This window comes from Desmodus rotundus, chromosome 1 (genome assembly GCF_022682495.2).
Source record: "Desmodus rotundus isolate HL8 chromosome 1, HLdesRot8A.1, whole genome shotgun sequence".
Taxonomy (NCBI): domain Eukaryota; kingdom Metazoa; phylum Chordata; class Mammalia; order Chiroptera; family Phyllostomidae; genus Desmodus; species Desmodus rotundus.
Genome location: NC_071387.1, coordinates 2787880 through 2812846, shown reverse-complemented (window position 1 = coordinate 2812846; position 24967 = coordinate 2787880). Strand labels below are relative to the sequence as shown.

General features: G+C 58.1%; 1 protein-coding gene and 1 long non-coding RNA gene across 4 annotated transcripts; one reads left to right on the top strand and one right to left on the bottom strand.

Annotated features, from left to right (window-relative positions):
- Positions 1–931: 931 nt before the first annotated feature.
- Positions 932–17794, bottom strand: LOC123479901 (uncharacterized). 2 transcript variants are annotated; one of them, XR_008426246.2, is made up of 6 exons: positions 16978–17794; positions 14869–16331; positions 13910–14593; positions 7378–7878; positions 6184–6985; positions 932–5408 (listed from the first exon to the last, which is right to left on the bottom strand). It is a non-coding gene; the product is annotated as an uncharacterized lncRNA (long non-coding RNA). The 2 variants fall into 2 exon arrangements; XR_006655709.3 differs by lacking the exon at positions 16978–17794 and having other exon boundaries at positions 936–5408; positions 6856–6985; positions 14869–15001.
- Positions 7565–24715, top strand: GTF3C5 (general transcription factor IIIC subunit 5). 2 transcript variants are annotated; one of them, XR_008426245.2, is made up of 12 exons: positions 7565–7717; positions 9988–10207; positions 11506–11704; positions 16753–16948; positions 17940–18044; positions 19054–19168; positions 19624–19704; positions 19911–20008; positions 20147–20229; positions 20880–21022; positions 21730–24280; positions 24404–24715. XR_008426245.2 is itself a non-coding variant. In XM_024562375.4 (11 exons), the coding sequence occupies exons 1-11, from the start codon at positions 7565–7567 to the stop codon at positions 21906–21908; spliced, it is 1572 nt and encodes a 523-aa protein (XP_024418143.2). In that variant the 3' UTR covers positions 21909–24715. The 2 variants fall into 2 exon arrangements, 1 of the variants encoding a protein (XP_024418143.2); XM_024562375.4 differs by having other exon boundaries at positions 21730–24715.
- The last annotated feature ends 252 nt before the right edge of the window (positions 24716–24967 follow it).

The following is a 24967-nucleotide window of genomic DNA, read 5'->3' as shown; positions in this document are numbered from 1 at the left end:
CCCGGACCGGAGTCACATTGTCGCCTCCAGGGGAGCCCACGGGGACACAGGCAGCTGTTCGCTCCACGGGAGAGAGGAGGGCAAGACATTGGTGGGCTAGCTGCTGGCGTTTCAGGAGGGTGGAGAACAGGGGCCCATTCTGTTTCCAGCTAGGTAGTTTACCTCCAGAAGGATAAACAGGAAACTGGTGGTCTGTCACCTCCAGAGAAAAGATAGTCCTCGGCCTGGGGACAGGCATGCAAGAGAGAGAGAGACCTTTTCACCACCAGTTTGGGGCGTCTTGGATTTGGAGTCACAGGGATCTAGTTGCCCATCCCCTTGAAATAAAGACACTCGTGGATGTGGTCACACCTGGAGGGGATGTGAGCCCAACGGGGTAATGGAAGGGTGGGAAGAGAGATGGGACCCCAGATTTAGAAGGTGGAGCCAACCCTGCCCCCACAGATGGAGGCGGGGTGCTAGGGAGGGTGGGACTCCAGGGTGGCCCCACATTCCTGGTGCTGCCATTACAAGAAAGGGAATCCCACAGGAGAGCCGTCATGAATCCCAGGGGGCAACATTTTCTTTCCCCCCCCCCAAAAGTGCTGGCGTGAATGCCGGAGGCGTAGGGAGGACTGTCCAGGATTCTCCCTACCCCCTTTTGGAGAAATTTTGCCTTGTGTTTGGGGGGGGGGGTCTCGGGGGAGGGCATGTCCCAGCACTACCCTCGCCCGTCTGAGGGAGCCCCGGGCTCAGGTGCCTGCTCATCGCCCCCCAGAGCCTTGGCCCCGTGTGTCCCCCCTGCTGGACCGGTGAGCTTGCTGGCTGCTGAGGGTCAGGGGGTGCTTTGGGTGACTGAAATACTCTGAATCATCGTTGAGGGGGTGACCGCATCCGTACTGCTGTCATCTCACTGAACTATGCACTTAAACTGGGTGTGTTTTATTGCACGTACATTGCACCTCGATAAAGTGGATTTAGAGCACACGCATGCACACTATACACGTGTACACACCCATATGCATGGGAACAGCTCAGAAGGCAAGAAGGTCTAAACGTGTCTTCACATTGTCATGGACGTGGTAAAGATGCTAATTTACAATTAGTATTTTTTATAATTGACTTTAATAAATCAAGGATTCCTGTTACAATCCCCAGGGTAACCAGTAAAAGGCAAAATAAAAATAAAATATAATTAATATGAAGGGGGACGAGAAAGGGGAGGAAAAGCCCACAGAACAGACGGGACGAGCAGAAAACGAACAGTGACATGAAGCTTGGATGCAGGGCGGGCAGAAGCAGGCCTGCAGTTGTAAGCGCGCACGACAACTTACTCGCGTCCTTCTTGATTCGTGTGCTGTTTTCCGTACAGGCGACTGCAAACTCTCCCCACTGTGCATCGGCGTTACGTTAAACAGAAAAACAACTAACTACCGCCGCTCAGAGACAAAGGATATTAGACGGGAGGTTAAAGAGCAACACACAACTACACCCTGCTCACAAGACAGACTTAAGATGCAAGGAGACAGGAAGACTGACGTGGGGGACGGAAAGATTTACACTGTGAAAACGTTAACCAGAACAGGTCTCCTGCGGCAGTCTTGATGTCACACCGTTTAGACCTCCCTCCGTAAAAAGGGGCCCTTCGTGACGGTCAAAGGGCCTCAGGCCAGGGACATGTAGCATTTCTAAATTCACGTGTGCATAACGTGGACCTCGATTCCAAACAAAGCCACGTGGACAAAAGAGGAGAAATCGACAAATGGGAATTTCGCACATTTCTCAGCGAGCGAGCAGACACGCACACACGTGCACACGCATCTGAAGGGTCTAGAACTCGGCACCTGACGCCCGCAGAGCCCTGTTCCTGCAACGTTTTCTGATGTGCCTGCAACACGGAGCAAGACCGACCGCGTATCGGGCCACAAAGCAAGTCCTCGCAGATGTTACAGGAAGGCCGAAACCATGCGGACTCTGATCTCTGACTACGATGGAGTCAGGCTAGAAATCAATACCGGAAAGACAGTCTTACAATTCCCCAGTTTCTGGGTATTAACCAATAGACCTCTAAATAGCCCACATGTCAAAAAGCCCCAAAAGAACGACCATGGTTGCTGGAAGCATCTCACCCGAGGGGAGATGGAGGGAGAAGGGGCGGGGAAAGGGAGGGGGCACCATTTCCGGTCACACAGAGGGCAGAGACCCTAGGAGAAGGTTCACGTTCAGTAGGAAGCCATGTAAAGCCACTGACCCCTCCACACCAATGAGAACATGGGATGATCTGAAAAACTACAAAGCTTCTGGGAGAAAAGACTTCCATGAACTTGAGATAGGAAAGGATTCCTTAGGGCACTGTGCAAGGACCCATAATCATAAAGGAACGAGGGCTTCTGAGATACAGGCGAGGATGTTGTACTGCTTGATCTGGCAGAGGTGTCGGGGAGGGGGCAGGGGGGCGTTCCCCCTAGTCACGATTCATCCAGACGCACACTCACGGGCACTTTCTGATCCGGACGTTATCCTTCCATTAAAGAGCTAGTATTCATCAGAGAGAGAGATGTCCCTGACACCCACAGGGGGAGGAGCGATAGCGAGTTGGGGCAGAAGAGTCAGACAGAAGCCGGGAGGACGTGTGGGGGATGGGCTTTACACCTTGCAAAACTGAAACTCAGTCCCCAAAACATTGTTTTCCTCCCACCCCAGGCCCTGGCAACCAGCGTCCTACTTCCTGTCTCTAAGGATTTGCCTCCTCTGGGATGTCCCATAAAAGCAGCCATATTGTGTTCCTCCATGACTGGCTTATTTCTTAGCAGAATGTCCTCCATGTTCACCCATGTTGTAACACGTGTCAGAATTCCCTTCTTTTTAAGGCTGAGTAATATTCCATAGCGTGGGGAGACCACTTTCTGTTTATCTAGGCTCCCTATGGGCCGCCCTGAGAGGGAGCAGGTCGCTGACCCCGCCCCAGCCCATTTCTCTCCTTCAGCGGCCCCTTCGCGTTTTTCTTGCACGTGTCGTGGGCACTGGTGAGCACCAGGTGGCGGTGTTGCCCATGAGGACGCTCTGTCGCCATCTGGTGGCCAAAAGTGAACACTACGTCTTCTCCCCCAGTCCTCAGGATGCAGGGAGAATCCATTCCCCGCTAGGGAATGCTGAACCCCCACTGTGTGCTTCACAGCCTGACCAGCGGCCGGGGAAGGAGTATTCAGATTCTGGGTTCCAACGAAAGCATTTTCCAGAGCTCTTCTTGCCCTCAGTTAATAAAGGATCAGTAACCCCCTACTTCAGTTCCCCCCACAGAAGGGGCTGCCCAGCCAGTATTCAGACCGTGAACCAGAGTCAAAGGTGGGGGTGTCAGGCTGCTTCCCCACCCCGCCCCATGGGACTCAGCCCTGCCAATCAGCTAGCAGCCCCTTTCCAAAGCTCTGGGCACCTCTGTGGACAGGACTGCTGTGTCTCAGCCAGGGAGCGGGGCAGGGACTCGAACTGACAGAGGCTGGGACAGCCAAGAGCGGGGCTGCCCCTCACTCCCATCCCGGGAGTCCGGCTGCGTGGGATGGAGAACGCACTTTGTGACTCTCTGGGGTCACGCTGGGGAACCGCACCTGCAGGGCCCATGGCAGGAAAACAGTTGTTTCTCCTTGGGGCCTCCTCCCTTGGCCTTGCTCAGATGTTTTGTCACGTGCTGGCCGTCTCTCTCCACCAATCAGACGAGCTCTGCCATTGCGGGGGGAGGGGGGGCTCTCGAGGTTCTCTGCGGCATCGTCTGAGCCGAGCACTGGGTCCCGCACACCGCGGACACCCGGGGAGCGCTTGTTAAGGGACTGGGTGCCACACAGCCGCCCAGGCCTCGTGTGCGGCACTTAGCACTACGCTGGGTTGATGGGGGTGAGGCAGCACCTGAGAGAGAGCCCCCAGCCTGGGAAGAGGGGCCCTCTGATCTCATGAAAGGGCTAAGGGGGGAGTGTGTCTGCCACCCAACGAATGGCTTCGTGTAACTCGAGAGAAGAAAAACCGCCCGGTCATGATAGAAGACGACCTGACTCAAAAGTGAAAACCAAAAATGCTCTAGAGACTCAGGGACTCTGCGCTCCAGAACCAGTGTCCTGTGGCTGCTGTGACGAATTCCCATAAACCGGGTGGCTCACAAGCCATCAAAAACGGATTCTCCCAGTTCTGGAGGCCGGAAGTCCAAAATCCAGGTGTTGCAGCTCCCTCTGGTGGCTCTCCGGGAGGGTCCTTCTGCCTCTCCCAGCACCCCCCACTAGTGTCCCGGCCACGCCCAACTCCACCTCTGTGGTCACATGGCCTCCTCTTCAGTGTCCAGTCCCCTCTGCCCCTGTCTTCTAATGACACCTGTCTTTGGATTTAGGGCCCAGCTGGACAATCCAGGAAGATCCCTGCCTCTCCAATGCCTTCGCTGAATCTCATCCGCAGAGACCGTTTTCCCAGGCGAGGCTGCGAGTACCGGCTGCCAGGGCTGGGGCGCGGACGGGTCTCTGATCCACAGCACACCGGGTGCGGGGGTCTGGCACGTACTCACCACGTCTCCCTTCTCTGGCGAGCTGTTGTTGGGGCGAAGTGAACGCTGAGGATGAAGCGCAGTCGGCCAGCGGGTGGGATGGGGAATGGGGGGACGGGGTCACCGGAGACAGGGCCGGAGTGAGATTTCATCCTGGACAGATCACTCCTGCTGCGTAAGGGCAGCGGATGAGAGCAGACAAAACCGGAGAGTCATCGGATTGGGGGGGGTGGGGGGCTCAGCACCTCAGTGGGCTCACGAAGGTTCTAGGTGGTTTGGAACCAGCTTCGCAGGTTCAGAAACTCAATTTCTTCAACACCTAAAGGTAGAGGTGCCATATTTAGCAAACGGAAATATACTAGCTAAGTCTCAATTTCAGATAAATAACGAACAGACGTTTGGTGTGTGACCCCCATATTACATACAATTCAAATGTAACCTTGCATCTCATCTGTCATCGGTGAAATCCACCAGACAGAATCTTCAGGACTGATTCACGTGTACCAGACTCACAGGGTCTGAGGAAAACACACCAATTCATTAATTTACTATTACAGGCAGGATGTAACTTACTATATGTGCTAATTACTAACATATGTCTGTTACTCAGATTTTCCTTTCAGGAAAATTAAACCAACCACCAAAAGATTGTTTGGCGAGCACAGAATGAGGGCAAGCGAGACGTTTAAAAGGAGATTTCTCGTCAAGCCATGGAACTTCTGGAGACTTCTCCTGGCCACGCTGCACAGAACGTGCAAGTCCCCACTGGAGAAGGCAGGTCTGCCAGCTGCGTCCTCACTGTGTCTCAGAGGGGCCTTTCTTTCACAGTTCTGGGGCGCCCGGCCACGTCTTCCCATTACAGTGTGACATAGTTCACATTCAAGTTACACATTTTCCTTCAATCCACCTGGAACAACAAAGTCATCTTTTGATTCAGAAGTCCTTTCAGACCCTTGGGGTCCTCATGTCCAGAAGTCTCTCACTCTTACTGACTTTAATCCCTTCCTATCCTCAAATCTGGTCCCTTCTCCCCATTCTAACTGGCACTTCCCTGGCCCCACGAAGCAACTCTTTCCTCTCAGTTGGTTTATCGGAACCTACTTTTGCCCTCTCGCCCTCTCTGCAGTCCATTCTGTACACACCAGAGTCTTTCCCCTGCCCCCCCACCCCACCCCGCCCCACCAGAGAGCCGGAGGAAGGGAGAAGGGGAGGGAGAGAAACATCATTTGGTTGCTTCGCTCACGCAACCAACTGGGGATCTGGACAGCAACCCAGGCCTGTGCCCCAACTGGAATCGAATCAGCAACCTTTTGGTTCACAGGCCAGCGCTCAACCCACGGAGCCACGCCAGCCAGGGCCCAGCAGAGTCTCCTAAACGCATAGTTTAGACAGTGGCACTCCCTACAAGGGCTCTCCATTGCACTCAGAAAAAGCCATCTTTTTAGGGTCTGTCTGGCCTTTGTCGACCTCTGACCCCCTTCATCTACCCCAACTTCCCTCCCTATAATTTTTTTTTTTAAGAGGGGAAGGGAGAGAGAAAGGGGGAGAGAAACACTCATCGATTGCCTCTAGTACACGGCCCGACTGGGGACCAAACCCGCAACCTAGGCAAGTGCCCTGACCAGGAATCGAACCAGCAACCTTTCCCTATGTGGGATGATGCCCAACCAACTGAGCCACACCAGTCAGGGCTTTGCTCCCTGTAGTTCTGTCTTCTACAACTTGTCGAGTCAGAAACGTCCAAACCTGTAAAGAATTTGTATAAGATTTGAGCCAAACTGACAATTAGCAGGAGGCAAGATCTCAAATGTTCCGGAGAGTGACAGGTACACATTTTGTTTCTTTTATGCATTTGGCATTAAGGAGGGAATTTGAGGAAGATTACAAGAGGATGTGAGAAAGCAAGGTGGGGATTAGCACAGGATAATTAACATGATTATGTGTTCCCTTCAGGGTGGTTACGCTTATTTTTCAAAGGTTTGTTAACTAGATGGACAAAAACAACGCACAGGACTTGCTTAAGGCAAAGATAAACCTTTTACTAAATTTATGCGCTTGGGGCGTGACTTCCACCATGACCCGCCCATTTAGGAATTTATGACCAGATCACCCCACGAGGTTACTTTCCCTAGAACCCCTTTCTCAAGCACGACTTCCTTGCATGGCCCCTGCCCTGCTTCTCGGTCCCCCACACAGCTGCTCGTGTAACGCTTCTCTCGGTTAGCTTCTGAGTACACCCAGCGCACTACCGGCGCTTAGTAACTGCCTAAGAGACCGATGGACTGACGCGGGCACTGGCGAGCATTCGAAGCGCAATTCCCTCGAGCCCGCTAGTCTCAGATAGAGCTCCCCACCTGGCTCCACGCGCTGCTAGAAACCCGTCCTGTGGCAGCAGAGGTTGCAAGAGTCGTGGTGGCCCCAACCTCCAGGAAACTTCTCAGCGGACTCTGCGTCCGGGGAACTCAGGGGTTGCCGCAAGCTTTCCTAAGAAGGAGAGCCGGAAGTCTGTTTCGGCTCGTCCCGAGCCGTTATTGGGTGGAACCAAGAAAGGGGCGGAGACTAGGTCTAGTTTTGGTTCTTTATTGGCTAAAGCTATGGAGCGGGGAGAATTTTTATTACTAGTTTTGGTTCTATCTATTGGGCTAAAGTCAATGGAGCATAGAGAAGGGGTGGAACCTGGCTCCCGCCTGACTGTTCATTGGCTAAAATCTCGGCTCGGCCTTCAGATTCTCACTGGCCTAAGTCGGGAGCTACGCGGTGTCCTACTGTCCTATAGGTCTCTCGCTGGTAAGTGGAAGGGACAGGCCCTTGCCCCGCCCCTCGGGCAAACCCCTCCATTTTAAAAACACAATATTGATAACAGGGTGGTAGTTTACCCCGAAGCAGTAGGGCCTTCGCTTCGGCATTTGCTCCCCGAGTCCTTGGAGACTCCGCTGAGCCCAGGAATATAGAGAGGCTAGAGCGGTCAGAGAGGCTGGGACGAATCCTTCGCGAAACCACTGAAGCGAGGCCACTGGGAACACGTGGAGGAACGGGCCGCGGCTGGTCAGGCCAGACTCCGGAATGGCAGCGGGGACGGTCAACGCGGAGTCGGGGGTGGCCATACCCGTGAATCTGCGGCGTGAGCGGCGCATGGTGTGCGTGGAGTACCCGGGCCTGGTGCGTGACGTGTCCAAGATGCTGCAGACCCTGGGCGGCGAGGAAGGCGTCTCTCGGGTAAGTCTCCGGGACCACAGGGGAGCCACCGAATTGTGGTACCACGGTCGGAGGGGCGGGGTAAGTGTGGTGTCCTTGACAACGGAGATTTAGGCGGGCTCTGATGCGATCAGTGGGCGGAGCTTTGCTTGGGAGACTGCGGGGAGTGGGCCATTTTCCCCCTAGAAGGAGAGAGGGAGGGGGGTGACCTTTCGTTCAGTCCTCAGATGCACGCTCTAGCGCAGCTCACCTGCAGTCCTGCAGGATGTGCCATGCTGCCAACCCTCTTTTCACAGCAAGAGCCCGAGGCAGCCGAGATTAAGAACCGTTGACCGACGTCAGGGGGGACGAAGTGTTTTGTTATGATTAAAGGTAGTAATAGTTAACCACTTTTCTGTACCAGGCATTAGGGTCCTCATTAGAACCCTGCCAGGTGGGAACTGTCATTATCCGCATTTCTGTTAAACTCATTTTAAAAGATTTTATATATTTATTTTTAGAGAGAGGGGAGGGAAGGAGAAAGAAGGAGGGAAACATCCCTCTGGACTGGTTGACCTGCCCCGAAACCCACGCATGTGCCTTGACCGGGAATCTAACCTGCGACCTTGCGGTTCCTAGACTGATGCTCAATCCACTGAGCCGCACCAGCCAGGATTGTCCACGTTTTACAAGGAAACTGAGGCAACTTGTTCCAGGTCACCCCGGAAATAGGGCAGCTGGGATGAATTCTTACCGTGTGCCAGGCTCTGTGTAAGAGTTTCCCGTGCTCCAGAGCTCGAGATGTCTCTTCTGCAGAGAGGCCATCACTGGCAGCCCTAACTCACGTGGCCACTAGCAGTGAATCTCTGCCTCCGCAAACTGTCTGTTCCAACCGGAAACTATATTTTAGGGTGCTTATTGTCCCTCTTGGTCCCTTGGCTGTAAGATTGTAAATGCCAGGACAGCAGGGCCTTGCCTGGCTGGCTCACCGCTGTAGCCCTAACATCCGAAACAGCGTCTGCTCCCAAAATACTTGTCAAATGCATGGTTGGGGCTTCACAACAAGCCCGTGGGCTAGGTACAGGTACCACCCCCACTTCTCAGGTAAAGGTTGGGTCAAGCAAGCTCCTACACGGTGCAGTGGGGATTTGAACTCACGCGTGCCTCCTCTCTGAAGTCTGACCTCTTACCTGCTGCTTCCTTACCCTGTGTGCGTATTGAAAAACCTTGAGCCTGTCACTGAGCGCAGGACGCTAGCAGAGGCCTGTTGGTCACCTTTTGTTCTTCTGTCCTGACTTACTTACTTCGCTCTGGCATGGACAGGGCTCTTACTCTCCCTGTCCCCAGCTTTCTGTACCAAACTGTCATCCAGTGGGAGCCTTTTGGGAAGAGGCTGCTTATTCATTTTTTTTTTGTCTCTCGAGGACCTCCCCTGTGCCGGGCCCCCCGGCTGGGGATGTTCCCAGCCCAGCAGTCTCAGACACCTGCGTCCCGGAGAAGAGACTCCTGGGGGGCAGGGTTCCTTTTAACCTTCTTCTTTCCCTGGATGTTTCCTGAGCACCTACTAAGGGCCAAGCCCTGTCCCGGGTACTAGGGAGCCAGCACACTAGGAGGTGGATGGTCTGGGCCCAGTGAGCATCGTTGGTACTTCCGTACGCACACAGCCGACACCCCATGCGGGGCAAGCACTCGTGTGTGAGCTGGGTGCCCGGCTAAGTGCTGCGCACGTACTTTCATTTACTCATCGTAACGCTCGTATCAGTAGGTGCTCTTATCATGCTCGTTTTAAGGAGAAGGAGCCCAGGCTTGCAAAAGACAAGCAGCAGCTAGTCAGAGCCAGCGTGCTTCATCCAGCGATGGATTTAATCCCTTTTGGACCTAGAACATTTGCAAGTGATGCTGAGAGCCTGGCGTGGGCAGTCAGCTCCCAGAGTAGGGCAAGTCGCCTGAGTTACGTCCCCCGTAAACTCTGGCGATAATTCCTCTGCGAAGCGCCACCAGAAGCGCCACCAGAAGCGCCACCAGAAGAGCCTCGTGATTCCCGGTACTGACCGGGGCCCTTGCTGGTACTGGCTTTGCTTAACTGGCAGTTTCTGCCTCCAGCTTCACAGCCGCTGAGAAGGAGGAGATGATCCTCATTTTCTCTGCCAGATAAAAACTAACATACTGGGGTAAGAGAAGTGAGTCTTTAGGGAACTAAGAGGTCAGAAGCAAATGGGCTTCCTGGGTCAGCAGCAGGCTTTTGTTGAGAGCGGAGCAGTCCCTGCTGGCTGCTGAGCTGGCCACTCTTCGTCCACTTGGCCTCGCCACAGATCTACGCAGACCCCACCAAGCGGCTGGAGCTGTACTTCCGGCCCAAGGACCCCTACTGCCACCCCGTGTGTGCCAACCGCTTCAGTACCAGCAGCCTGCTGCTCCGGGTCAGGAGGAAGGCGAAGCGGCAGGAGGGGGTGCCGGGGCCCGAGGCCCACCCTGAGGTCACGTTCGACGTAGAGACTGTTGGCATCGTCTCCACCGTTTACAAATTCCAAGGTAACCACAAAATGCATTCGTACCCCCCTGGGTTCTTTTGGGGCCTGTGTCCCCACTTCCTTCAGGAACCTGTGGGTCAGCTACATGGTGAAGTGAGCCAGGAGGGTGCAGGCCTGGGGGCCTAGAGGTAAGGGAGCTGCTTCCCTCCAGCCGACAGCTCCCTGCAGACCACCCCCAATTTCTACACCCTTCGGAGAAGCTAGGGTTCCATGAGTGATGTCATCACGTTTAAAGTTCTTTTGTGGGGCCAAGAAAAACCGGGCAGTAGCCTCCAGTTCTCAACCCCCAGTATCGGGGAGCCTTCTCTCCGTCTTCACTGCTGCTAGTGTTGCCTCCGCTCGGAAGCGTTCCCAGATCACTTCTTTCCCTTGGGACCTCCTGTTTCTTGAATTCTTAGCCAGCTAGATGTCTCCTGTGGGGTCCTCAGTCAAGTTTGCTTCTCACAGGGAGCCCTGTGAGGAGGCCGTAAGGTGGGTTGCGGCAGGGCGGGGTGGGAGCGGGCAGTGAGAAAGGACACAGTCTCCCTGATCTTCTCCGGGCAGGTCGCTGGGCCTCCCCTGCCTCCATCTCCGTGTCTGAATGGTGGGGCCCTGAGGTCGTTAGGTCCTGGTGAAGATTTGGGGAGATGATGCCCATTACGGGGCCAGCCCACCATGGGCGGGGGAGGGGGGGTGCTCAGAAACGCCTAGCTGCAGCTGCAGTTCTCAGAGTCTGAACAGAATGACGAGTGAGGAAGTTGGAGGGGATGGAAAGAGAAAAGAGACGAAAACAGGACCTGGGGCCCCAGGGTAGGGCATTTAACTGTCAGTCACCCTGGTGGGTATAGTGTCCCCCAGAGACGCTGTCCTTGATGGGCCTGACTTCCCCGGGGGTTGCATCTCCTGCCTCTCAGTCAGCGTGTGTCCCAGGCCAGCGGCTCCTGCCTCGCCTGGGGGCCCAGTAGAAACGCAGCCTCTCAGAGTCTGTGTCCAACGAGATCCCGGGTGAGTCACAGCACTTTAAGTTCTCCGGAGCACGGACCCAGACTTGACTGTCACGTGTCACGTGCCCCTCCCTCACGCCCAAATACTCTTTATCCAAGTGACCTGCAGGGCGCGGAGCAGAGTTCATGGAAGCATTTCGAAGGGTGCGGTTTTTGCTCCTGCCACCAGGGCCCAGCAGCCTCCCTGGCTAGGCTGGCGCAGCAGCTCCCCGAGAAGACATGGGCGCGGGTGCGTGGCGGCAGCCCCTTCCTCGGCAGGGGTAATAGGAGAGCTGTCCCTGGCTGCGGCGTCGGCCATCTGTCCGCCTCTCTCCAGGAATGTCGGACTTCCAGTACCTGGCTGTGCACACGGAGGAGGGCGGCAGGCACGTGTCGATGTACGACAGGGTGCTCATGCTCAGGCCCGAGAAGGAGGCCTTCTTCCATCAGGAGCTGCCACTCTACATCCCCCCGCCCATCTTCTCCCGGCTGGACACCCCGGCAGACTACTTCTATCGGCCAGAGACACAGCACCGGTGAGCCCCGCCCCTGCAGTGTCAGGGGCAGAGCGAGGGCCCTGTGGTCAGAGGCTTGCCATCAGCCTGTGGGACCTCAGCTGCTCACCTCGAAAACGGGGTAGTGAGTACCCACCCAACAGGGGCATGAGGGTTACATTTAAAGTGCTCGAGATGCCCTGGCCGGTGTGGCTCAGAGTCGTCACGTATGCCGAAAGGTTGCTGGTTCGATTCCCAGTCAGGGTACACACGGGTTTGGTTCCCGGTCGGGGTGTGTGAAAAGGCAGAGTTGATGTTTCTCTCCTACTTCCATGTGTCTCTTCCTCTCTCTCTCTCTCTCCCCCTCCCCTCCCCTCTCTCTGAAATCAATAAGCATGTCCTCGGTGAGGATTAAGAAAAGGATAAAAGCTCGGGAAGTTTCAGCACACGGCCAAGTACAGAGAAAGCCCCTGGCCAGTGGTGGCCTGTGTGCTCCTGATACTACCTAAGAAATTCCACCCGAGAGCCTTCCCCTGTGAGCCCAGCCGTTTGCCGCCACTGCCGTCCCCTCTGGGCCTCCCTGCCGGTGACTTTGTGGCCCATCTCCCTCTGCCACAGTCCCCCTAGCTCGCCCAGCTGTGTGCCATCTCCTGGTGCCATTGCTCCTGTCGTGGCCATGACCTTGCTTACTGTGTATTTGGTCCCATCTGTCTGCGTGCGAGGACAAGCTCCTAGGCACAGGGACGCGCATCTCTTGGCTCGGGGCTGCTCTGGCGCTGAGAGGTGGAAGAGCTAGGGGACGAGGGTCACAGCCAGTATCACAGCCAGTCCCCCAGCCCCGCCTCCACACGCACCGCAGCAAGACCACTGCTGGGGCTGGTGTGTATCAGCGAGACGAATTCTTTCACTGTGAGACCATCCTGGCAGTGAGGGGAGCCCGGGTCATGGGTGCGGCGTGCCCGGGTGTGTCAGACGGTGGCTCCGGGGTACATTCGAGCCACCCAGTGACAGTAAGGAGGGGGTTTCCTTGTGTGAGAGCCACGAGGGAATAGTGTAGAAAAAAGGACAACCTGAGTCTGAAAATGCCGGTTCAGGAGCAACTGCACGAGTGCCTCCTCGCCCAGTGCCGCGGCGTCCCTGTGAGAGAGGCCCTGCGTGCGTATTGGCCAGCGGGGATGCGGGGCCCCCGACGTTCTGACCCCTGGGCCTTTATTTATTTTTAGACAGGGGAAGGAAGGGAGAAAGAGGGAAAGAAACATCAATGTGTGGTTGCCTCTCACATGTTCCCAGCTGGGGACCTGGCCCATAGCCCAGGCATGTGCCCTGACTGGGAATCGAACCGGCGACCCTTTGGTTCTCAGGCTGACTCAATCCACTGAGCAGCACCAGCTAGGGCAGAATTTTTTAAATGTCTTGATTTTAGCGTAAGCTCCCTGAAGGGAGTGATCTGGTTTCTGTCCTGTGTCGCAGCCCTGCTGTCTAGCACAGCCGGGCCCAGGAGAGGCCCTCTGCAGACGTGTGTGAGCCCCGTGAATGAAGCTGCGAGGTAGCAAAATTAGGAAAAACAGATGCACGAAAGGAAAAAGGCAGTTTGAAAAGTGGCCCATAGGTGGTGATGTTTGTTAAAGGATCATTTATAGCACGGTTTAAGCTTCCAAAAACGTGGAGGGTTTTAGCACCTGCTGACTTGGTAGCCGAGGGTCACCGCCCCTCTGGCCCGCTAGGGACTGCAGCTGTGCTCAAGGTCTCAGCCCCTGCACCTCCAGAGGCAGTGACACTGGTGACGAGGGGCCCTGCAGACCCAGCTGCGGTCCCCGCACCCCTGGAGGCCTCGCTGGCCCCACACCGTGGAGAGTGAATCAGGCTGCCGCCTTTGGCCTTGAAGACCCGTCCCCAAAGGTGTGCCCCTCGAGGTGCAGAGACACAGACCCCTCGCCCCACCCACTAAAGGGCTCCAAGCGCGAGGCCGACTTTCGTGGTGGGCAGTCTGGCAGAACCCAGTGAGGGTTTAGATGTTCTTTTCCCGCTCGCTGAGCAGCCGCACCTGCAGCGTGGACCCCACAGTGACTCTCACCTGAGAGTGTTTGCTGATTGACCGATTGACTGTCGGGGTAGCAAGACCGAGAGCCCATGGGGCGAGACCCAGCCAGCGCCTCCCAGCAGCTCCGTCTGCGAGGGCGACAGTGCGTGTGTGCGCCGCCCTGCATTATGGGGGGCTCAGTGACTGCGGATTTTCGAAATACTCACAATAGTGAGTGCCTGGCAGAGTTCGCCAGCATATATGAATCAGTGATGGGTCCTTGAGCAGGGACGTGGTCAGTTAAATTCTAGCCTGTCGATCCCAGGGCAGCCTTTAAGAGAGCGGACTGAGAACTGACGTCACGTCCAGGGTACCTCGCTCTGTGAAAAAGACAAGGTGTAGAGCAGATTCAATGGTATAAAAATAAACGGTGTGATAATAGAAGCCTGGAGAAATGTGGAAAATTGGGCCCCCAACAGTTATCTCCGGATGGGAGCTTTTTCTTACCTCTTTAAATACTGCCTTCAACAAGTAGTGGCCACCTGGTGTGGCCCTGCGCAGTCCCAGAGCCCGGCGTCAGGGAGAACAGGACAGGTGAGCTTCCGGGCTGGGCCAGGGGCTAGGGCGCTGGACGGAGCACAGGTGACTGATAAGTGTCCAGGTGTGGGTGTGATGGGAGGTAAAAGGGGACTGGGTGGGAGTGGGCAGGGAGTGGGTGGGGCTGAGGGTGTCAGAGAGGGCTCTTAGAGGAGCTGACATCTGAAACAGACCTGAGTGCAGGCAGGCGGAGACCCAAGGGAACGTTCCAGACCAGGGGACTGACTCGACAGAGAACGAAGGGTCAGGGCCAGCGGCCCCAGAGCAGGACAGAGGGGGGCCTCACCAGTCGGGCTGCAGGGCCTGGTTTTGTCCTAAGGAAAAGGTATGTTGTTCTCTGTCTTTAAAAAAGTGTTTAATAGACATACCCAAACCAGAGAGAAGCGTCCGCTGGACCCCCCCCTGCAGCAGCAGCTCCCACGCTGGCCACCCTCCACGGCCGCTCCCGCTCCTCCCCAACCCCCGCCCCGACCCACCACCCCAGGCCACAGATACCGACGGGGCCCATCTCTGATGAGGAAGGACTCGTTCTTAAAAACATAACTGCCGTCCTGTTGCCTTAGCGGGCAGACCTAACACTCCTCCTTACCCCGTCCTTGCTCTGGTTCCCTGGTTGTCTCAGCAGTGACTCGAGAGCCCCATGGGCCACATGGGTGGCTGTGATTGGCGTCTCAGGCCCGCCGAAGGCACAGTGACATCCTGCCCCTTTCCTGGTTGTAGGGGGACGTCCTGCTGGTTCGGAAGAACAAGACGTTACGGGAACATGTAACCAAAATCAGCCCGTCTGCTCCCGCTGAGACCCTCGCACGCGGAGGGGTGTGGGTGTTGGGGTTAGTGCAGCTGGGTGTGAAGCTGGGAGTGTTAGGGTCCATTTTAAAACTTGCGTGTGTCTGAGATGTTCTGATTATTTTTCCCTCACAAGCATTTTACTCTTACAGTCAGAAACAAACAAAAATATATAGGGGAAGAGAATGGGCCCCCAATGCAACACCGGCCCTGGCTCTGGTGACAGCATCTGGTCCCTCCTCTGCCCGGCGGGGCTGGCAGGCAGCTGTTCCCAGGCCCCTGGGGGGGACAGGGGAGGGGCTGCCTGCCCTTGGGGCCGTGTGCTCTATTGATTTTCCAGCGCCTGGAAAGAACCTGCCTTTTCTCCCAGGCCGCTGCCGCTTATCGGCTTGGCCGGCCTTCCCGGGAACACGAGGACGGGGAGGCGGGTGGCCAGACAGGGCCCCCCCGCCCCCCAAGGAAGCTGGAGTGGGGTGGGGGGAGCTCTGGCCCTGCCGAGAGCTGCTTTCCTTCGCGGGGGTGCCCGGGGTTTCAGGGGGTGGCTTTGGAAACAGGACACTGGCTGCTGCTCAGGAGGGTTTCTGATGGGGTCACGGTTTTCAAAAGGGCGGGGACTTGTTCCTGTGTCTATAGTTTTGTTCCCAATGTCAGAGTCCCTGCGTTGTGCTTCAGGAATGTGCAGACAGCCTGCACTCATGTAGAAACATTTAGGTAAAATGGAAACAAATTTAAAAAGTAACGATCACCTCAATACAGTTGTGACCTCCAGGATAGTGAGTCTGGGGTGGGGTATGGGCACGGAGGAATTAGCCGTGTGACCGTAATTGATGATGCTGATGATGGGCTTACGGGGGGGTCTGCATATTATCCTCCCTGCTTTCACATGGGTTTGACACTCCTGATGCCCCACCTTAAAGAGGTGACCCTCTGGGCACCTTGGGACTCGCTTGCCTGGGCGTGCCCTGTCCGACACGCAGAGACCCGAGTACCTGGTGCAGGGGCCCTTGCTTCTCACCTCTGCTCTGGGATGAGGCCACTTGGTCACAGCCTTCGTTCCTGCTCCTGGATGTCGTCCAGGTGTTTCCGGGCCAGACTCACGCCGTCAGAGGGTAGCCAGGCTCCCTGGCACGCGTCCCAGCTCTGAGGCTCGGCCTCAGTTACCTCCCAGGAAAATGGTTCCTTCCTCGTCGGTGGTTTCGGGGGTGAGTGAGCGAGCTGTGCAGGTCGGTGGGCAGAGCTGCTGTCTGCCAGCAGGTGCATCCCACCCTGTGTGGCGGGTAGCGATAGAGTTCACAGGTTTCCCCCCTGAGGGCATTTAGGTGGTTCCTGTTCTTTCTCTGGCTGATGGGCGCTTGCAGTCAGGGGGCCACCAGTCCCGTGACCAGAGCCCTCCCCAACACCCCTGCCTCCAGGACCTCTGGGCCTTGCCCAGCTTCAGAGCTGCAGGCCGGAGCCTTGCTGAGCTGTCCTGGCAGTCGCTGCCCCTTCCCCCTGGCGGTCAGCCTGAGAACAGAGTTCTGCCTTCAGTAGCCAGCGCTGAGACCTTCTCCCTAACCCAGATTCCATGGAAAAGCACAAAAAAGGCTGCTGGCACCTCGGGCCCGGCGGCTCCCTGTCTAGTCCAGCTGGGCCTAGCCCAGGGGTCGTCCTCGGGGCTCCTGCCCTAACTGGCCCTCTGTGCCCCCAGGGAAGGCTACAACAACCCCCCGGTCTCAGGCGAGAACCTCATCGGCCTGAGCAGAGCCCGGCGGCTGCACAACGCTGTCTTTGTCAACTTCGAGGACGAGGAGGTGCCCGTGCAGCCGCTGGAGCCTGCGGTGCAGACGTGGCGGCGGCTCTGCACCAACCCCATGGACCAGAAGGTAGAGGAGGAGCTGAGGGAGGTGAGCACGCACTGCCTACACGGGCTCACCTCCTGGAGACCCAGCTGGGCTTGTCCTCCTCTTGGTCTTTGAGGCGACTGTGCTGGCTCGTCTTAAACTGGCTCTCAGCCCATGGGAAGTTCTCGCCCCCCACGTCGTGTCCGTAAGCATGCTGCTGCAGACGCTGTCAGTGTGGGACCCCAGGAACTGTCCTTCCTCACTCAGTGCTTTGCTCCGTGCCAGCCGCACAGCCTGCCGTGCGCCAGGCCCCTGCTTCCCCACTTGGCATCCAAGGGTGGGCCTGCCCCGGGACGGGCGTGGCCTTCCGCCTGTCCCTCTGGCCTGCGGGTTCTGGGGGGATGCAGGCTGGGGCTCTGCTCGTTGCGTCCCCACGGGCACGGGGCCACGTCACTGCTCACTGAGGCGCACCTCTTATTGAAGTTACTACTCCCTGGGGGCAGGTGCTTCTTAAAGGGACTGTCACTGTAGCAGTCACTGGGCGGGGCATATAGGGGGCAGCTGTCCAAGGCTTCTCCCCGTCCTCTGAACACAGCCCACTGCTGACCTGCCTTGGCCCTCCACGCTCCCTCACACTGGCCTTCCGCCGTCCTCCCCTGTGCCAGGCCGTCCCTTCAGCCTTCACGGTGGCCCCTGTCAGGAGCCACCCTCTAGCCTGGGGCTGGCCGGGGTTCTGGCTCGTCCCTTCTTGGCCTGGCTCTGACCCCTTCAGTCACTTGCCTCCCCTGCTGGCCTATGAGCTGCACAGGACGGTGACCGTGTCCTTCATGGTCTCTCAGGACCCCTGGCCCTGCAGCCACACTGGATGGATGCATGCTGGGCGTGCAGGCCCAGGAGCCGTGTGCGCTGCTCCTGGGCTGGTCCTTCTGGTGCAGCCACCGTGCTCCTCCAGCCCCTTTCCGGAAGGGTCCTCCGGGGGCTGGACCATGCTGGGCATCGGGGCTGGGGCACTGCCTGTGCTCCCCTCAGCCTCTGCCTTGATGCCCTCTCCCAGCTTTTTGCCATCCGTCCTGTCTGGTCCCGCAACGCCGTCAGGGCCAAAATCAGCGTCCACCCCGACAAGCTCAAGGTCTTGCTGCCCTTCATGGCCTATTACATGGTGAGTGTCTGCCCCGCCACCCTCCTCGGTTCCCAGCAGGGTTCCCCGCCAGGGTCATGCTGATTCCCAGTGTGACCTCCCAGAGCCACAGCACGAGCGGGTGGCCCTGTCCCGGCACCTCCTGAAACAGCCGCCACAGCTGCTTGGGAGCACGGCCGGCCATTCGGCACGAGTTTAGGACTAAGGAGTAATTCCATAACTTTCACGTAAAGGGATTACACGTCTCTCAGTGACCTTGTGTGAGAACTTTCTAAGGACCGGGCGCTTGGCGAAGTGCTGTGTGTGCCTCTCACCCTCCGTCCTCCCTGGGGGCAGAGCAGGGCCCCCTTTTCACTTCTCGGGAAGAGCCTGGGCTCACAGAGGTGACCTGATGTGCCACAGTTTCACAGCCAGCGAGCGGCAGAGCTCCTGGGGTCTGTCCCCGGCCTGTCCACCTGCAGAGGCCGGGCCCCTAACCACAGCTCATCGGCCCTGCCTCATTCTTCCTGTGTTGAGCGGGATTCAGTGGGGAGGTCTGCCTTGCACTCAGTCCAGGGGTGTCATTATTGAGGTTCCCAAAGGTGCCGGGGGGAAGGGATCCCACCTGCCAGGGGTCGCCAGGCAGGGCATCGCAGAGGCCAGCACAAGATGTGGCCGAGACAGTGATGACAGGTAGTGGGGCACAGATAGGCTCCTTTCTGCTGTGCGTGGACCCCAGGCCTTGGAGAGTCGCCGTCTGCTTTCAGCGTGGGCTTTCTGGACATAAGGGCCTCAGGAGTGCTGACTGGGGACAGGGCACCCCATCCACGGGGACAGTAGTAACATTGGCCGAGTGCTCACCGTGTGCCCGGCAGTGGCATGGGCTCCGGGGGCCCTGTGTTGGCCGATCGTCACAGACGCTGGTGGGGGGGGGCTCCTGTCGTCTCCCTCTGACAGGAGATGGGGTGGCCTGCCCACAGGGGCAGCTGATGTGGCAGAGCTGGGGGGCGGGTTTCAGAGCCACGGCCCCTCCTGCCTTTCCTGTCTCCAGATCACGGGCCCCTGGAGAAGCCTGTGGATTCGGTTTGGGTACGACCCGCGAAAACACCCAGAGGCCAAGATTTATCAAGTCCTTGATTTCCGAATCCGCTGCGGAATGAAGTATGGTAAAAGTCACTGACACCTCTTTTTCTCCGTCTGTCCGTCTGTCCCTGGCGCTCTCCCTGGGTGAGAGCACGTGTCCACGCGGAGAGGGAAAGAGGCCTCCCCTGTGGTGAGGGCTGAGGTGAGGTGGACAGGAGGACCCCAGCCGGGTCCCGGCTCCACGGCTGACCCTCCGGTTTCGGAACCGCACTCACTAGTCCACTCGCTGACTCCGTCATTGTGGCTGCCGTGCCATAAACCAGGCGCCGGGCGCATGTCCAGCCCCCAGACCCACAGCAAGCCCCTGCCCACGGAGCGCCAGCATGTGGCCCCGAGAGGCTGGTGCTGGCACGCGGTGGCTCCTCCTGCCCCAGGCCCTGTCCCCAGTGAGTCCTGGTGTGCCTGTCGCATGAGGCCAGTGGTGTGGCCGGAAGGGCCTCCGCGCCCACCGTGCCTGACACACCCCCCTCATCTGCAGGCTACGCCCCCAACGACATGCCTGTGAAGGCCAAGCGCAGCACCTACAACTACAGCCTCCCGATCACCGTCAAAAAGACGCGTGAGTGCCTCGGGCTCGCTCTGCGACTCAGGGCCAGTTGGCCCTGACACCGACACTGAGGATGAGGGCATGTGGCTTGTGGGGGTGGGGGTTGGGAGCTTCCCCAGGGGGACAGCCAGGGCCCTGCAGGCTCCGTTCCCCAGGAGGGATGGGGGGGCGGGAACCCCCCCGTCTATATTCCAAAGCACTGCTGTTGTCGCTGGCAGCCAGCCAGGTTGTCACCATGCACGACCTGAAGCAGGGCCTGGGCCCGTCGGGGACAGCCGGCCTGCGGAAATCGGCCTCCAACAAGTACAAGCTCAAGGTGGGTGCCCCGGAGCCTACGAGCGCAGCTGCCCTCCGCCTGAGAGGCCCCATGGCCCCCAGGGTGGGGGTCCCTGACACTGCCCACCCCCAAGGGGAAAGCTCCCCCTGACCTGCCCTGGGTCTCCCCTCTCCCCAGGACTCGGTCTACATCTTCCGGGAGAATGCCTTGCCGCCCTACCGACAGATGTTCTACCAGCTGTGCGACCTGGACGTGGGAGAGTGCGTACACCAGGGCCTGAGAAGCCATGTGGGGCCGCGTGTGGGGGCAGGGCTGAGAGACTGCCCACAGACCCCGAGTTCCCTGCCAGGCCTCTGCTTCTCTCAGCCACGATCTCAGCCTGCAGGCTGTCTGGCCCGGGCCTTAGGTGCTGCCTGGAGAGTCCTCTCTGTCTGGGCTCGAGAGGCCCTCAGGAGCGGCTTCTGGGGCGCGCCGTGGGCTGCCCCTCTGAGCAGCAGCTGTGGGGTCCTCAGCACAGTGCTGGGCCGGCCGCAGAGCCGTCTGCTGCGGCGTCATTGCCTCTCCTGCGTTGCCCACCTGGGGGTCACAACACGGTTCCCGACCCTTCGGCACCGACCGGAGTCCCAGAAACCTCTAACCTGGTCGTTCTTAGTGATATGTAAACACAGCGTGGAGTCTGGTGAAAGCGGGGACTCACCAGGAAAATGGGGTGGGTGCGCCCCCATCTGTGGGTGGTGTGCGGGGCTGGGGCGCACGCGGTGAGGGACCCCAGTGTTTCTGGGAGTCCAGTGCCGCATCTGGCCCTCCGACGCCACTCTCGGCGCTGGTTTTCTAAGCACAGCCCCTCTGCCGTGCTGCTCACTGGCCCTGTCAGCAGGAAGCCCCTGGAACATGGTGTCCCGGTCCCCAGGTTGCAGAAGATCATTCACCGCAATGACGGGGCCGAGGAGACCTGCACAGAGCGGGACGGGTGGTGCCTCCCCAAGACCAGCGACGACCTGCGGAACGCCATGTCCCTCCTGATCCGGCAGACCATCCGTGCCCAGAGGCCTGGTGAGGGCGAGAGCAAGGGTGGAGGGGCGGGGCCTGGGCATCGCCATGGGGACAGAGCCAGTGTCCCCAATGGGCCCCATCTGGAGGATTGCCCCGAGGTGGCTCCTCTTGTCCCTGACACCGGTGGAAGGGAGGCCATGTGAGCCAGGACTCAGCCCCGGAGCCAGCATCCCCCAGGCTGCCACGTCACACCCGACTCCTTCCTGCTGCTTCTGGCTGCACGTGCGTGCGGCCTGCTTGTCCTCCCCTGGGGGAGCAGGGGCCAGTGCTGTGGGCTGGAAGGGAGCTGGGTCCTATTGCCAGCATGGCCTGTCCAGGTGGGGGCGGGGGGCGTGGAGGAAGGGGTGTGAGCACTTGCTGGGCTGGGGGTCTTTGAGGCTGGGGCGGGAGTTGGTAGGCAAGAGGGCCTCTCCCAGGGGTCTCGTCCCAAGGGCCCCATGGCGCTGGTAGGAGCAGGGGTGGCCAGTCTCATTCGGGACACAGTCCCTCAGCTATTGCACCGAGGCCATGGGCCCTTTGCCACCCACAGAATGTTGTGGGCACTCCTGGGGAGTTGCTGGGCCCTGGAAGCCGCCTGAGGCAGCTCAGGGGAAGCGGTTTGCGAAGTTCTCAGCCTCCAGGGTCCCTGAAGTGCACAGGCCCCAGGTCCCCAGGCCCCGGAGCCCGAGGGCCTGCGCTGGGACTCAGGACCTGTCTCCCGGCCCCAGCTCTCTTCTCCAGCCCGGCCAAGGCCGACGACGACGGAGGGAAAGAGCCAGCAACATGCGAGTCCGGGGAGGACGACGAGGAGGAGGACGAGGAGGACGAGGAAGAGGAGGAGGAGGACTTCAAGCCATCGGATGGGAGCGAGAACGAGATGGAGACAGAGATGCTGGACTACGTGTGACAGGGCTGGGGGCCCCCGGCCAGGCAGCACCAGCCATGGCTCCCCCGTGCAGCCCACGGTCACCGGATGGCCCATGAGTCCCCTCTAAGGAGAGCTGGGGTCCCAGCACTGGGTCTAGCCCACCCTGGTCTTACCTGTGATCTGCTGCTCGGGGCTGCCCCTGGCCCTGGCTGCTGGAGGCATTCCCAAAGGCTGTGCCCTGGCTCCCCTGTCCGTGAGCCAGCCCCGGGTCCCTCCTGCTGGCTGAGACCAGCAAGGGCTGGAGGTGGAGATGTGCCACGCCTGGGGGTGGGGGTCGGGCTTGGCCTGGGGCTCAGGAGCAGCGGGGGCACGGCGGGGGGGCCTAGCCCATGGCTACAGGTGGCAGGAGAAGGCCTTGGGTCTGGGTCCACCCTTTTGGGGTGGCCTGGCAATGACCGGGCCACTGGAACTGCCCTCATTAAAGACATCTCCCCGGGGACTTGGTGTTGGAGCTCATGCCGGGGGCCTGGGCTCCTGCTGCTGGGCACTGTCCACCCTTCCATCATTGACTCAGTGACCCATGGGGGCAGCGCTGGGACCTTCGAGAAACAGGCCTGATGCCCCTCAACAGGTGGGTGGGGTGAGAGCCTCCAGAAGTGGCCTTGGTGGCCCCGGCCCCGGCCCCGTCCCTGAGGGTCCCACGGCCTCGTGTTCATCCCTTACCACTCTATTCTCAGAGGCTCCTGGGGACATAGCGCTGGTCCTCCCACGGCTGCCCAAGTGCCAGCCACCGCAGTGAGGGGCCGTGGGAGCCTTCCCAGGAGAGAGCGGGAGCTCCTGGGCCCACAGTCCTAGGCTCTGGCCTCGTAGAGAAGCCAGCCAGAAGCTGTCCTTCCTGAAGGCCAGCAGCCCTGGGCCCAGGGTTTCCCTCCAAGGCCTCTGCTCTCCTCTATGCGTCTTGGCAGGGGCTCTCCACTTCTGAGCTGTGCCCCAGACCCCGAATCTCAGAGGGAGAGGATGTGGGTTCTGGTTCTCACCGGTCAGGGGCCTCCCTGTACCCCCTCTGCCACCTTGTACAAAGTATGTGGTGATTCCTCAGTCAGAGACCTAGGTGTTGTACTTAACACCCCCACTTTTTAAAAAGCTTTTTGTTGTGGAAAACACCGAACAGCCGCAGAAATACTGATATTGTGGAGCTTCCCAGTGCAAGGCCCCAGGGGTCGCTGCGTTTTACCAAACTTGTCACCTCTGTTCCTGTGTTGGGGTTCGCATTCGTGTCTTCCTGGAACTCTCTGAAGGAGAGATCCCACCCCTTGGGAGGAACCTAGCATGCCAGGACTCGAACAGCATGCCAGCGCTGCCGCCACACCCAGCACTCTGGCAGCCATTCAGGTTCAAGGCCCCTTCCCAGGGGCACGAAGCCCTGTGGCTCCTCCAGGGGCGTGTACCTTGACCCGCAGGTGCGGGTGTTGTCCCTCACCGTCGCTCTGTGGCAGCCTTCAGCTGGCCTTCAGCAGCCGTGATGTTTGCCTGGACCACCTCTCCCTCGGGCTGCAAGTGAGCGACTTCCAGTGTGGCCACCCCCTCTGTTCACGAGCTGGACTTCCTGAAAGGACTTTTCCCCCAGCACCTCAGGGTGTTGGGCTTCCCCGAAGCCGCTGGGACTAGCAGAGCAGGAAAATGCCTGTCTCCCCATTGGTCAGCTTTCCGAAGGACTTGGCGCCCTGGCAACGGCCAGTGGGGACCAGGAGGCGCTTTTTTCTCTTCTTTTTTTTAGTTTTGAAATGGACTCTTAAATTTGTTTCAAATGATCGCAGTCACACTTTTGGATGCCCAGCTTGTCCCATCTCTGGCCTGAGAGTGGCCCCAGGTTGCCTCCTGTGACCTTTGACACACCCTCTGGTTCTTTGTGCCTTCTTGCTCCCTGGCCGCCGATGGCCTAGGACACCCACCCCCTTCGTCGGCGTGGAAATGGTGTTCAGAGACCCCAAGCTGGGCCCCAGGGGGGCCTGCTGCTCCTGGGTTTTCTTTACTTCTAGTGCTTTTGAATTCACAGAGCTAGGAAATACGTCTTTTTTTTTTTTTTTTACAACACACCTAGTAAAATATGAATTTATATAGATAGTTTCCGATTAAAAAGTAAAATGATAGGGTTTTCTCAGATCTTAGGTAGACAGGGTGGGGCAAAAGTAGGTTTACAGTTGTTCGCATGGAAAAATAATACAGTGGTTAAACAATAACGAGTAAACTGTGTGTCGTGCACTCACAACGGCACGCCTGCTTTTGCACGCCTGCTTTTGCCCGTCCGCCCTGCCCCACCACGGTCTCGGGCCACATCGCTGTCACGTGCCGGCACCAGGTGGGACCTGCATCCGTCTGACCAGTGTCTGCCTCGTGTGATGTCAACACAGGTGTGTTCGTCTGCACAGAATACGCTCCAAGCTGGGAATTTTTTTTTTAAGTATTTGCTTGAGTTCTGTGTGCCATTGAATCGATGGGGTAAGGGTTCTGCTTTGTCGGTCTCGCCCATTCAGAACTTCACACTTTAGCCCGGTCACCCAAATTATCCCGCGGACTTTTGGGAAAGCCGTAGGCCCTCCCAGCGTCCAGTGATCGGCATGGAGTCTTCCCACAGAAGAATTCATCCAGCACCGGAGGCACCCCAAGTCTGTCCTTGACCTTGCCAGCAGGTCCGTGGGCCACCGTTCAAAACTCCCATCACCTCATGCTGTTTCCCTGTTAACTTCATCTCACTGACTAGTAAGTTCAAGTAAAATAAAACTATCACCATATTATATGTTGATAACCTAGAAGACGGGTGTTTATGAAATCAACAACATGTGACCTCGAAAAACATTCGGGCTAGTTTCTAGACTTGGAGAGCTTGAGGAATCCTCCGTCCACGTACACGCTCATTCCTCTAAGCCAATTGGGATAGAGCTCCGTAAGGGATTTTGTAAATGAATCTGGTAACAGCTTTTCCATCGGAAGTGGAAAAGTATCACATGTATATAACATGGACACGCCTCCCCGTGCACATGCAAGGTGCGATTGCCTGTTTGCCAGTTTTTGTGAAGCAGGTTTTTAAGGCTTCCTCT

Coding starts and splice junctions, on each gene's coding strand:
- GTF3C5 (XM_024562375.4), top strand. CDS start 7,565: ATGGCAGCGGGGACGGTCAACGCGGAGTCGGGGGTGGCCATACCCGTG. Junction 18,045..19,053: donor CCTTCATGGCCTATTACATG/GTGAGTGTCTGC, acceptor TCCTGTCTCCAG/ATCACGGGCCCCTGGAGAAG. Junction 20,009..20,146: donor CCAACAAGTACAAGCTCAAG/GTGGGTGCCCCG, acceptor CCCTCTCCCCAG/GACTCGGTCTACATCTTCCG.